The 12,411-nt window shown below is 44.9% G+C and overlaps 1 protein-coding gene across 1 annotated transcript in view; it reads left to right on the top strand.

The window, feature by feature from the left end:
* LOC138836114 (PDZ and LIM domain protein 1) overlaps window positions 1-12,411 on the top strand; it is a 40,673-nt gene that overhangs the window by 15,877 nt on the left and 12,385 nt on the right. The window contains exons 3-4 of the mRNA XM_070034604.1: window positions 1,541-1,625; window positions 6,652-6,851. Of these exons, the coding sequence (XP_069890705.1) occupies window positions 1,541-1,625; window positions 6,652-6,851 (285 nt within the window). The remainder of the gene's footprint in view (window positions 1-1,540; window positions 1,626-6,651; window positions 6,852-12,411) is intronic.

The raw sequence follows: 12,411 nt of genomic DNA, 5'->3' as shown, positions 1-12,411 counted from the left end.
AGACTGTGTGTGTGTGTGGGGGGTGTATGTGTACAGGTTCTGGGGCTTGAATTCAAGGCCTCTCTCTTTTGCTTGCTTTTTTTGCTCATGGCCAGCACTCTTGCTTGAGCTACACATCCACCTCCCTTCCATGATTCTTTATCTGTGACATTCATGTTTTTAACCTTGTGCCCTGGGATTAGCAGGAGGACCGAGCATGGGAGAGAGTGATAGAATAGAGAGTGTCAGAATAGTCGGTTCAGTATTGTACCCGCCTCTGGAGGAACTCTTTCATGACACCCCCTTCTCAAAAAGCATATTTACATCCCTCATCTCCATTTCCACCCCACTCCAGATCCTTCCCTTCAAGCTCCAATTAAGCCATTCATGCACTCATTGAATTACTGATTCTGTGAGTTTTGATTCATTGATGACCACATTGAACAGGTGTATTTTATAAATTCCTGATACTGTAATGGGTATTTTGACAAATACAAATGTAAATGTAAACATTCTCTACCTGTAAAAGAAGAAAACCCTATCCTAAGGAAAACAGAGACTAGACTGGTAAGAAGAAAATCTTTGTTTTTTTTAATTTAATTTAATTTAATTTGTGAACATACTGTACAGAGGAGTTACAATTACGTGGGCAGGATAATGCGTACATTTCTTACCAAGCATTGCAGCCTCCTCCTTTGTTTACTCTTCACATAGAAGAAAATCTTTTTGCAAAATCAAAAAAAGGAGAGCCTTGCTTTCATGGGACCAACTCCGCCTCATGAATGAATTGATGATCTGGTCTGGGTCAGAAACCTTGGACTAAGGTGGAGGAGAATGTCATTCCATGCTGGGCAGAGGTGGGGCGGGCTGCCGCACAAGCGGGAAGACGGAGGAGCATGGTGGCTGGTGTCAGCTGGCCAGACTGTAGAGAGGGACGCTGCGAGGAAGGAGGGGGTGGGCAGCTTGCTGAGCCCTTGGGGATGGATGCCATCAGACTGGCAAAGGGGTGGTAAGGGTCATGATGAGGATGGAGCACAAGCGGAGAAGGTTTAGAAGTCCAGGCAGAGGGACGTTTTTCGAATGACTTGTAACATATCCAGTTGTCCCTTAGCATCCCTGTGGATGTTAAAATGTGTGCTCAGGTCCCTCCTATGAAGAGGTGTAATGGTGTACATTCTAGGCACTTCTTCCTGTATGGTTTAAATCTTCTCAATTACCCATAATACCTCAGAAATGTAAATCCTCTGTGAAGAGTTGTTATGCTGTGTTATCTAGTTGATAATGAGAAAGTCCAGATAGTCAGTACAAATACAGTTTTTAAAAAAATACTGTCTGCCTGTGGTTGGTTGATAGTATAGGACACATGGATGGAGAGGGCCAGTTGTATTATTTTAGCACAAATGCAACAACAGCTTTAGGATGGGGATATAGTTCAGTGGTAGAGCCTGACAGATGCAAGGCCCTGGGTTCGATCCTCAGCACTGTAAAGAAGAATGAATGAATGAATAAAAGAAAGGAGAGAAAGAAAGCAATAAATAACAATTTTGTTTATCTATTGCAGATCTGAACAAAAAATTTGGTCTCCTCTAGTGACTGAGGAAGGGAAACGCCACCCATACAAGATGAATTTAGCCTCTGAACCCCAAGTAAGTACTTGCTGATCATTGCCACTCTTGATGACACCATCCGCTTCCCACGTCTGGCCCTGTTCAGTGTATTCCCATTTTTCCTGCCCGGGAGCCCAGGGGTGGGTGAGATGGGAGGGAGAGCCCTCCACAGACTGTGTGGGATCTGGCTTTTGTTCAGGTTTTCCCGTAAGGGAACTGCCAGAGGAAAGGACTGGAAAACCCCAGGGCAGGGACCACAGCCTGGGCTGGAAGCAGCGAGTAGGAGGTGATAAGGGAAGCATGTGGAAGTAGGGTTAGCAGGACCAGAGTGAAATCAGCGAGCTAAGTCAGCGCCTATGATTTCAGATCCAGATGAATCTTCTCTGTGATAAAATAAGTTCAGAGGCATTGAAAAGAACCAAAGGGAGAGTTAAGAGTAAACCCTGCTGCTTTCCTGTGTGGATTCTTAAGAGTTCTGGGATGGAAATCTCCATTTTTGTAACAGTGAAAATTCTAGTGAGACATTAAAGTCACTAAGAGTAAAATGGCAGCTAACACTGGAGGATGCAGTAAGGAGCTGATACCACATAGAATTTCTGGGAACATGGGAGCAATCAGGCGCTGGTGGCTCACACCAGCTGATCTGAGGATCAAGGTTGGAAGCCAGGTCAGGCAGACAAATCCAAGAGATTCTTATCTCCAGTTAGCCACCAAAAAGGTGGAAGTAGAGCTGTGGCCCAAGTGGTAGAGTGGCAGCCTTGAGTGAAAAGCTAAGAGACAATGCCCAGGCCCTGAGTTCAAGCCCCAGTACCAGCATGTGTGCACGCACGCGCATGTGTGCGCGCGCGCCCGCGCGCACACACACACATACACACACATGTGCGTGCATTCAAATTTCTAGGAAGTGTAGAGTGTCCTAAATCTCTCAGTAGTCAGTTTTCTAGATGATTTTATTTCTCCCTTAGATGTACCTTCTAAATTGTCTACAATGTGTGAAAATTCTTTTTTGAAGTAAGGGAACAACTAGAAGAATGTTGAGAATACCTTTGTATTCTCAGCACACCTAGTGTGCTGCTTGTAATTTATCTACCAAAGTATTTTTAATAATTATTATTGATGAGAATGGCTTTTTAAAATTTTAGTTTGGGTTGTGATTGTTATGTATTTCACCCCTGAAGATGTGAGCCAGATGATGGTGGCTCACACTTATAACCCTAGCTACTCAGGAAGCTGAGATCTGAAGATCACAGTTCAAAGTCAGACCAAAGGCAGGAAAGTCCATGAGTCTTATCTCCAGTTGCCCACCAAAAAGTTGAAGTGGAGATGTGACTCAAGTGCGTAGGGCATTAGCCTTGAGTGCAAGTCCTAGGACTGGCACAGGGACAGCACCCTGGTCCTGAGTTCAAGTCCTGGGACTGGCCCCCAAAAAAGATTTTTTTCTGTTTGTCATACTGTTTAGTTTTTATAGTGAATTATTACTAAAGAGTAATATAACCCAGCTTTCTTTTATACCTATGACAGAAATTGTATGACATTGAATTCACATGGTACTATTAGTGTATAAATTGATTGAAGACACATTTTCTTAAATGGCCCCATTAAAATTTCAGAAATGTAGTCACAAAATTACTTTTTCTCACCACTATAGTGAAACATCACACTTGAAGCCAGGTACTGGTGGCTTATGCCTGTAATCCTAGTTACTAAGGAGGCTAAGATCTGAGGATCATGGTTTGAAGTCAGCCCAGGCAAGAAAGTTCAGCACCAAAAAAGCTGGAAGTAGAGCTATGGCTCAAATGGTAGAATTCTAGTTTTGAGCAATAAAGCTCAGAGACATTGCCCAGGCCCTACGTTCTAGCCCTAGGACCAGCACCAAAAACAAAAACATGCTTAAACAGGATTCTCAAGTTGTTTAAAGGATCATTTTGCATCTGCCATTTCCACACTGTCATGAACTGAATAGTCTATATCAGCTCAGTAAGGCTAGTTCACCAAACAACAGGCTGTAATTTGGCCTTTGTGCAAAGTGATTTAAGACATACCAGAGTTACAGTCAGTTTCCCTGGGAGTCTTCTGCTACTTCATTAAATATGCTATAAATATTAAATTTCAGTGTTATGTTTTCATATATTTTATGTCACATGGGGTGATTTTGTTTTAAATTGGTCTGTCTGAAATCCTAATTTTCACCTAAATAAGGCAGTCATTCACATTTCAGTTGTACTTTTTATTTGCGTCATTGTTGAATTTTCATCTTGAAACATGTGAACATATTTTTAAGGTAGTTCTCTTTGGATTAACTGGGGTGTATTTGTATCTTGATTCCAGTAGCTTATTAGTACAAAAAGACTCCCACCTCTCGCTTTTCCATAATCTTGCATTTTGAGTCTTAAACTAAAGGACACCTGAGTGAGGGCAGAGTTCATCTGTAACAAAAAGAGCTACTGGTTCTCATAAAGCCAAGCAACACCCCAGCTTATCTGAGGTCAGCATAGTTACACACCTAGTTTGTATTTCCTCATTATTGAGTTTCCTTGGAGACTGATAAATACAAAGCCCAAACAATTACATCATCCCTTCCAAAACGGCAAGCCCTAAATCTGCCTGCCTTCTGGAAAGATCACTATTCACTTGGGGGTAGAGATATTCCTTTTATGTCCAAACCAGATACATTCTTGAAAGATTGTTTACAAAGTGAAAATCAAGATTTCTAAACCTCAGTTGTCCAAGGGCTTTTCCTCTAATTGGACATATATTTCTCCAGAGAGGAGACTGGAGAACAGAGCAGAACCTGACTGGCTGTCAGTCAGTTGCCAGTCACTGTGTTGGGTGTGCTAACATGACACTGTGAGGGCTAGTAAAGAAGCTTTATTGTTGTTTTTGTCATTTTAAGGATGAGCAATGGGCTCAGAGAGGTCTAACTGGCCCATAGCCAGACTTGAAGTGGAAAGGCAAAGCTGAGCCAAGATGGAAGAATAAGTCTCTTCTCTGGTGCTCAGCCTGCTAGCACTGGCCGCTTCTAGCACTGGCCATGGAGAGATAGAGAGAAAGACAAATGGCCATAGTGGACTCAGTCACACTCTGTCCAGAGGGCTGTAGTGAATGTGGCAAGAATCTTAGGCCTTCCCTTGTGACTTTGCCACCTTCGTCACAATCAAGTTTCAATTACTCCTTTGAGCCCTTGTGTCAAATTGCTCAACTATTCCTGTTTCTTCATTACTGCTGAAATATTCTTTTGTTGTTGTTGTTGTTTTGTACCTGCCCTGGGCCTCGAATTTAGAGCCTAGATGCTGTCCTTGAGCTTTTGTGTTCAAGGCTAGTGCTCTACCACTGGTACCATAGCTCCATTTGCAGTGGGTAATTGGAAATAAGAATCTCATGGACTTTCCTTTACAGGCTGGTTTTGAACTGGGATCCTCAGATCTCAACCCATTGAGTAGCTAGCATTGCAGGCATGAACCACTGGTGCCCAGCTGAAATATTTATTCTTAAGTAGCTATGCATCTTCTTTTGTGGTTACCTGTGTAAACTTAGCTTTTTATATAATATGGACAGAGTCAGTTGAACATTATTCCACTGATTCTGACTTGTTGAAGAGGAAGCCTAATAGAATAGTGATAAATAAGAAACTCAATCAGAAAAACCTCTATGGGGGGGTGGTACTAGGGTTTGAACTCAAGGTCTTGTGCTTGCTAGGCAGGTACTCTACCACTTGAACCATGTGCCCAGTCACAAACATTTTTATGTTGTCTATTAACTAATTTTTGTGTTGATCCTGGGGCTTGAACTCAGGAACTGGGCACTGTCCCTTAGGCCTTTTTGTTCAAGACTAGCACTCTGCCACTTGAGCCATAGCTCCTCTTCCCATCTGTTGGTGGTTAATTAGATAGGAGTTTCATAGATTGGACTGCCAATAATGACTTTGAATGGCCATCCTCAGATTTCAGCCTCCTGAGTAGTTAAGATTACAGGCATGAGCCACTGGTAGATGGCTGTTGTCTTTTATTTTAAATTAGGTATGCAGTGAATTAAAGTGTTAGGTTTTCAAGAAAGCATTGAAGATTTAACAAGGAAGAAAGAAAAGAAAGAGCAATAGAGACAAGAGCTCGTTTCGGACTTGGGTGTTTAAAGGAGAGACCAGAGTTCAGGTGAATTTTCTCAGGAAGTCAGCAAACACATGGAAATTGCGTTTAAAGGACAGCATAGTACATGCATTGCCTGCAAGCCATGGATAGATCCAGACAAACAGAGCAGAAAGGGCCTTGCTTACTGTGTCACTGGAAAGCATTCGAGATTTTTTTTTTTAAGGAATGTTTGTTTACAAAGTGTATTTGAGCACTTGCACAGAAGCGTCTAGAAGTTGCTGTTGTAGTAATTAGTTGCCAGACTTCCAGCAGGGGAGGGGCAGAGGGGGTGTTCTCAGATCACAGAGAGAGGACAATGAGAACACAAAGAACTCAAAGTTCTTCTGCCCCTGACCAGGCGTCTTTAACCTTTCATCTGAGTAGCCTGTGTGTTCCCTACCAGGAGCAATCCGCCCACTCCTTGTTGCCCCCACTGAGGGAATGAGACCAGCCCCGCACCCACCAGCTTGCACCACAACCCTGTCATCTTGTTGATCAGACCTACTCTGTTCTGGGGAATTTATCTCCACCTTGTCATCTCCTGCGCTGCTCTGCATTTTCCTTTCCTCTTGATTCCTTCATCCCTCTGGAATGTACCCTAAGGGTGCTTCATCTCTGCCTTAGCTCCTGCCAGCCCAAGGCATCCAGGGGGTGTCCTGCTCCAGTTACCCCAGGATCAGCTTTTGCTGGGCTTTGGGGCAGAATCAGAAGCAGAGCTGATTCAGAGGGTAGGAACTTAACCCCGTTTCCCATCCGAGGACCCTTTCCTGGTCGTTGCCCACAAGTCTCAGTAGATCTGAGAGAGTCTCTCAGCTACAATGTGACATGGCACCGAAGCCATTGTGGCTTGGCTGGAAATTCTTCCCTGACTCTGCTGGCACTGCCCATCAAGAGATGGATGGAGAACTTGGCCCTTGATTTCGCCTCTGCTCTGCCCACAGGAGGTCCTACACATAGGAAGTGCCCACAACAGAAGTGCCATGCCCTTTACTGCCTCACCTGCCTCTGGCACTGCCCCCAGGGTCATCACCAACCAGTACAACAACCCATCCGGCTTGTACTCCTCTGAAAACATCTCCAACTTCAACAATGCTGTGGAGTCAAAGACTGCAGCCAGTGGAGGAGAGGCCAATGGCAGACCGTAAGTAGGCTCAGGAATTTTCTCCAGATCCTTTCTTGAAGAGGCTTTTTTTATACCAGGACCATTTCCTCTTGGCAAATGAGAGAAGGCTGAACCATTACTCAAGGGAGAAAACTTTTGTATGCATTTTTCTTACCTGTGTGTGTGTGCACGTGCCAGTGCTGGACAGGCCCTGGGCACTGTCCCATAGCTTTGTCTGCTCAAGGCCGGTGCTCTATCACCTGACCCACAGCTCCATTTCTGGCTTTTTGGTGGTTAATTGGAGATAAGTCCATGTTCATGGACTTTCCTGCCTGGGTTGGGTTCCAGCTGTGATCCTCAGATCTCAGTCTCTTGAGTAGCTAGGATTACAGTTGTGAGCCACCAGCATCCAACTCTTTCTGCTTGGTAGAGTGGTTGTAGGAATAAGAAGTGACATGGAAATGGCCCTGCACTGTGTTTGCACTCTTGAGAACAGTGATTAATCTTGTCCTGAGTGCTCTCCCCGTCTTCAGCATCTGCTAATCACAGACCTTCCTTCTCAGCCCCGCCTCTCCCTCAGTATTCCTGCTTGGGAGTGCTGGTGAGAAGCTAGCATCCTCGTATTGTTCTGCATCTGATCTGAGCAGGGAGGGCGAAGGATGCCATGGTGCCCTCTTGGGCTGAATCTGCTTACTTTTGCTCCAGAGTGAAAAAAGAAATTGAAGAAAGAAAAGTCTATGAGGCTATAAATGCTTGTCCGAAGGAGTGGGTTCTGGTCTGTGGCAGAGGCAGTCTTAGCAAGGGAGAGATGGGGCTGTGGGTGGAAAAGGCAGAAAAGTCTTGCGGGGGACTGGGAAGGCCTGTCCTCTTCTGTCACAGACTGTTTATTGGCTTGCAATGCTTTTGAGTCTGTATCAGGTCCCTTAGGTCTTCTCATCAGAGTGGCCTATTATGTATCTTTCTTCCTTCTCATGTACTATTCAGCCTGGGCTGGCTTTGAACCATGATCCTTCTGAGATTTCAGCTTCCTGAATAGCTTGGTTTATAGGCATGGGCCACTAGCTCCCTCCCAAACACTTCAAGGATGAATCCAGAACTCCAGCAGCCTGTGGCAGAGGACCTGGGTATGAGGATGAGAGTAAGTGGACAGACTAGAGTATGAGTTTGCCACACACATACCCAAAAGCCACATCAGGATAAGCATCCCAGGGCAGAGAAGACGGCACTGTGGTCTGTGGCCATTGGACCACGCATGCCCCATGCAGACATGGTGCTGCTCCTCTGATTCAAAGCCAGAAACCAAGTGCAGCTCAAGGATTCCTATTCCTGCTGATTGCTTTCATTAAAATAGAAGTTGAAAAAGCCTTTTTAAAATATGGAAGCTGACTTTTCAGTGTTCAAGCTTTGTTGGAAAACATGGTAATAGTCCCAACTTCTCTGCTCTAAGGATCTTTCCCACCTGGAATCCTCAGATTGTTGTTTTAACTCTGAAGCCCTCTGTGCCCTTCAGTTCTCCCAAATTCAACTTTATTAGTCACTCGCCCAACTTTAGGGTGTTTAAATTGTATACCCCTAAGTGCTTCAGATGCAGATGAGGAGAGGTTAAGGGTCCTTAGCTGTTTATTAAGGGTTTTGTAAGAACCACAGTCATGGGCCTAGTGGCCTCACGGTGTATACATACATACATACATATATATAAATAAAATCTTTACCCCCCCCATCTCACCCCCACCCCAGAAGAGAGACTGATATTTTCAAGTCCTTACTGTATGCAGGTCTTTGTGCCTGACACGGAGAGGACACGGAGATTTTCTTTTCAGTTCCTTAGGTGTCTCAGAGGACAGACTTTGGCTGTTTGGCTTTAGAAGACAATGAAAGTGGTCGTTGTTGCTGGTGGCTCATACTTAGCCTCTTAGGAGGAGGCAGAGATTGGGAGGATCAAGGTCTGAGGCTTCCATTGGCAAAGAATTTGCAAGACCTCATCTCAATAGCTGGATGTGTAGTGGTGTGTACTTGTCACACCCATTATGACAGGAAGTATATATAGAGAGAGAAGGATCATGATATGGGCTTAGCCCAGGCCCCAAAATAACCAGGGCAAAAAGGGCTGGAGGGGTGACTAAAGAGATAGAGCGCTCGCTTAGCATGTACAAAGCTCTGAGTTCAAACCTCCAGTACCATTATTATTATTATTTTTAATCTTGAAGGCATTTATCATAGTAACTAAGGCGAAGTGGGCATTCCTGCTTCGGTCCCCCAAATTCTGGTTCCTAAAAGGCCGTGCCGGCTTGAGTTGTTGATACCCTTCAAGGAGATTGTGGGGATACGGGGGATGCCCGAGAGCCATGCCGCCCCTCCCCACACAGGTTGTCATGGACACATCCTGAAGGAAGGCTTCTGAGCAGCTCAGTGCAGACAGGCAGAGGTGCCAAGGGGGGCTAGGGAGCAAGGGGGCGAGAGGGCAGAGGGGCGGCCGTGTTTTCGCTGCTTTGGTGCTGGAAGAGGTGGAGAGGGTAGCCTTCCTTCACTGGCCCCAAGTGGAATGCTGCATGATCTCCATTTTATAACCCAGGAAACGACACATTTTCATTGGAAGAACCACGATGCACTGGCCTGGAAAGTATTTTTAGTGTGGCCTTGGCAATTTTTCCTTCATTAAGGTCTTCTTACTTCTCTCATGCTCCCTGCTTGTTCTTTCCCTTCCTGTCTGAAACTTTCCCCTCCCATCGCAGTCTGGGTTCAGCGGCCTCTGAGTCTTTATCAAGGCTCCGTGCAGCTTTTCCCCAATGAGGAGGACCCGTGATCAGTGCCATCCTAAGCTATGTGAGGAGGAATCCAGAACCATGAGAATACCTCTGCCCAAAGCCGTGGAGCTTGGCTGTGCTGTTAGCATAGGGGTCTCTGCTTGCTGCTTCATGCCTGTCTGGTATGATCTCTGCAAAGAGAGTCTCTTCCCATCCCAGCAGCTCCCAGGGTAATGCCACTGGCTCAGCATGAGTCCCTAGCACTGGCTCATACCAGTGTCCCCTCCGCCTCCCCCTCCCCCCAATCACACACACTGTTTAGTCTGTGAAATCCATGGAGGCTCCAGAATTGGCTCATTACATACTTTGCATCTGACTTCATCACCATTCCCTGGGGGCTCACCCTGAGTTTCTTTGTAAAGCATCCGTGTGTGTGTGTGTGTGTGTGTGTGTGTGTCTGGTGTGTGTCTGGTGTGTGTGTCTGGTGTGTGTGTTGTGTGTTGTGTGTGAGATCTTCACACAGTTGCCTTCTAATCAAGCGAGAATGCCAATAGCACTGCCATCTGGGAAGGCAGGGAGAGTGCCTCCATTGTTGCTTCTCCTTCCTCGTGGGCTGAAGGCGGCAGATAGTCCCCAGCAGCCTCTTCCCTCTAGGGGAGCTCAGGGAAGCAATCCTTTCTCTGGTGTACCTTAAGGGCGAAGGACATCTGTGACCTCTTCCAACTGAGTTTAGATGTTCTCATCAACATCGGAGAACTCAGAGCCTGGATTGTCTTATTTAGATGATATTGTTTGAGACTTCCTGCTAGGTAGGTAGATGGGCCAGAGCATTGAATGCCAGCTTTGCCTTTCACCAGCTGAGTATCTGTAACTGCTCTGAAACCCTGTCTCCCAGTCTTTAAGGTGGACTCAAACTACCAACCTCAGTACCAGGTTGTTGAGAGAATGCAATGTAGTGTGTATTTTTTAAAAAAGCAAGTCGGGCACTGTTCAAATGGTACCAGAGGGATTGCATTAACCCCGACTACATGGGAACTAGAGCAGAGGACTTTGGGCATGATGGTGGCTCTTATCTCGCTAGCTAACCTGGCCCCAGTGCAGAGAACTGTCTCCTGAGTCTGGATGCTCCTTCCTCCTTTGCTAGGGCTCATGGGGCTAAGAATTCCTTCTCTGCTTTCTTAATCACAGGGACCATCATTTGGGCCAGTGAAGACTTAAAACACAAAAAACACAGGCCAGACAGCCCTTGTAGAGCTGAATGCCTAGTTTCCCAGAATCACTCCCTTCCCCTTCCCTTCTCTTCCTTTCTCCTTCTTCCCTTCCGTTTTCCCTTGTTTCTTTTCCTTTCCCTTTGTCCTTCCCCTTCCTCTACTTCCCTTTCTTCCCTTTCCTCCCTTTTCCCCCTGCCGTTCCCTCTTCACCTTCCCCTTCCCCTCTCCAACCTGGGGTATGTCTAAACCCAGATTCTCATTTCTTGGAATGAGACACTGAAAGCTTTTCCTGGACATACCCTGAAGGGATTCTTTATCCTGAAAGAAAACCTTTTCTTTATCCTATGGGGGGGTGGGAGGGGGAGAGAGATCTCTACACCATTTTCAGTAAACACTTTTCTATTTGGGGGCAAATATTTTATTCTATTTACTTACTTTATTCTTTGTGCAGGTCCCCACTTGAACTCTGGGTAGTTATTTGAAGATAAGAGTCTTAGGGGGCTGGGAATGTGGCTTAGTGGTAGAGTGCTGGCCTACCATGCATGAAGTCCTGGGTTTGATTCCTCAGTACCACATGAACAGAAAAAGCCACAGTGGTGCTGTGGCTCAAGTGGGAGAATGCTAGCCTTGAGCAAAAGAAGCTCAGGGATAGTGCCCAGGCTCTGAGTTCAAGCCCGAGGACTGATCAAAAACAAAAACAGGATGTTGACAGGACTCAATGGAAAGGTGCAACTTGCAGGTCACTAGTTTCTCAAGTTGCCACGCCCACTTCCCTCCCCCCTCCCTTTCCCCTGCAGCAGCCTACAGCCTACTAATCTCTTTGTTACAGTCTTCTTAGTTCAGGAATGTTACATTCAGGGAATTATAAAACCCATTATGTTCTAGGATTATCATTTTTTATGTTCAATGCAGTGTTTTGGAGACAGGCTTTGGAATCTATCTAGACTTTGTTCCTTTTTTGTTTTCTGTTCTAAGGTTGTTTTTTTTTAAAATTGTGGTTAAAAATCACATGATAAAAACTTCCTAGCTTAACCATTTCTTCAGAGCACTGTACAGTAGTAGTAAATTACGTGTGCATTGTTGTGCAATAGATCCCTAGAATGTATTCTTCTTGCATAACTGAAATTCTAATGAACAACAACTCCCTCCCTCGCCCATCCCTCCCCCAGGCACTTGGAGACCACCATTCCACTTTCTGTTTCTAAGAGTCTGATTACTTTAGATACTTCAATCAAGTAGAATTATGCGCTATTTCTCTTTCTGTGACTGGCTTATGGCTTTACTTAATGTAATACCTGCAAGTTTCAACTACAATATTATGTAGCTTCTGATAAGATTTGCTACTTTTTTCAAGGCTCAGTAATAGTCTGTTCTTTGTAATACTAAAAAGAGAATCAATATATCTGTTGATGAAGTGTGTTGAGTGGTCTGATCTCTTGGCTATTTTAAACACTGTTGTATGATGTATCTCTTTGTGATCCTACTTCAGGCTCCCTCAAACCAGGAGAGCTAGCAGAGAATGTGTTCTTACCACTCTGGTTCAGTCTAGTGCTTTTAAAGTTTTAATCAATGTAATAAGAAAACAAGGCATTCAGTTCATAAAATAGTTTATTTTTCATAAATCATCAACATAGAAAATTATAA

This window comes from Dipodomys merriami, unplaced genomic scaffold (genome assembly GCF_024711535.1).
Source record: "Dipodomys merriami isolate MVZ:Mamm:240054 unplaced genomic scaffold, mDipMer1.0.p SCAF_249, whole genome shotgun sequence".
Classification (NCBI taxonomy): domain Eukaryota; kingdom Metazoa; phylum Chordata; class Mammalia; order Rodentia; family Heteromyidae; genus Dipodomys; species Dipodomys merriami.
Note: the sequence above shows the minus strand (reverse complement) of the source record. Positions and strands in the feature narration are given on the sequence as shown.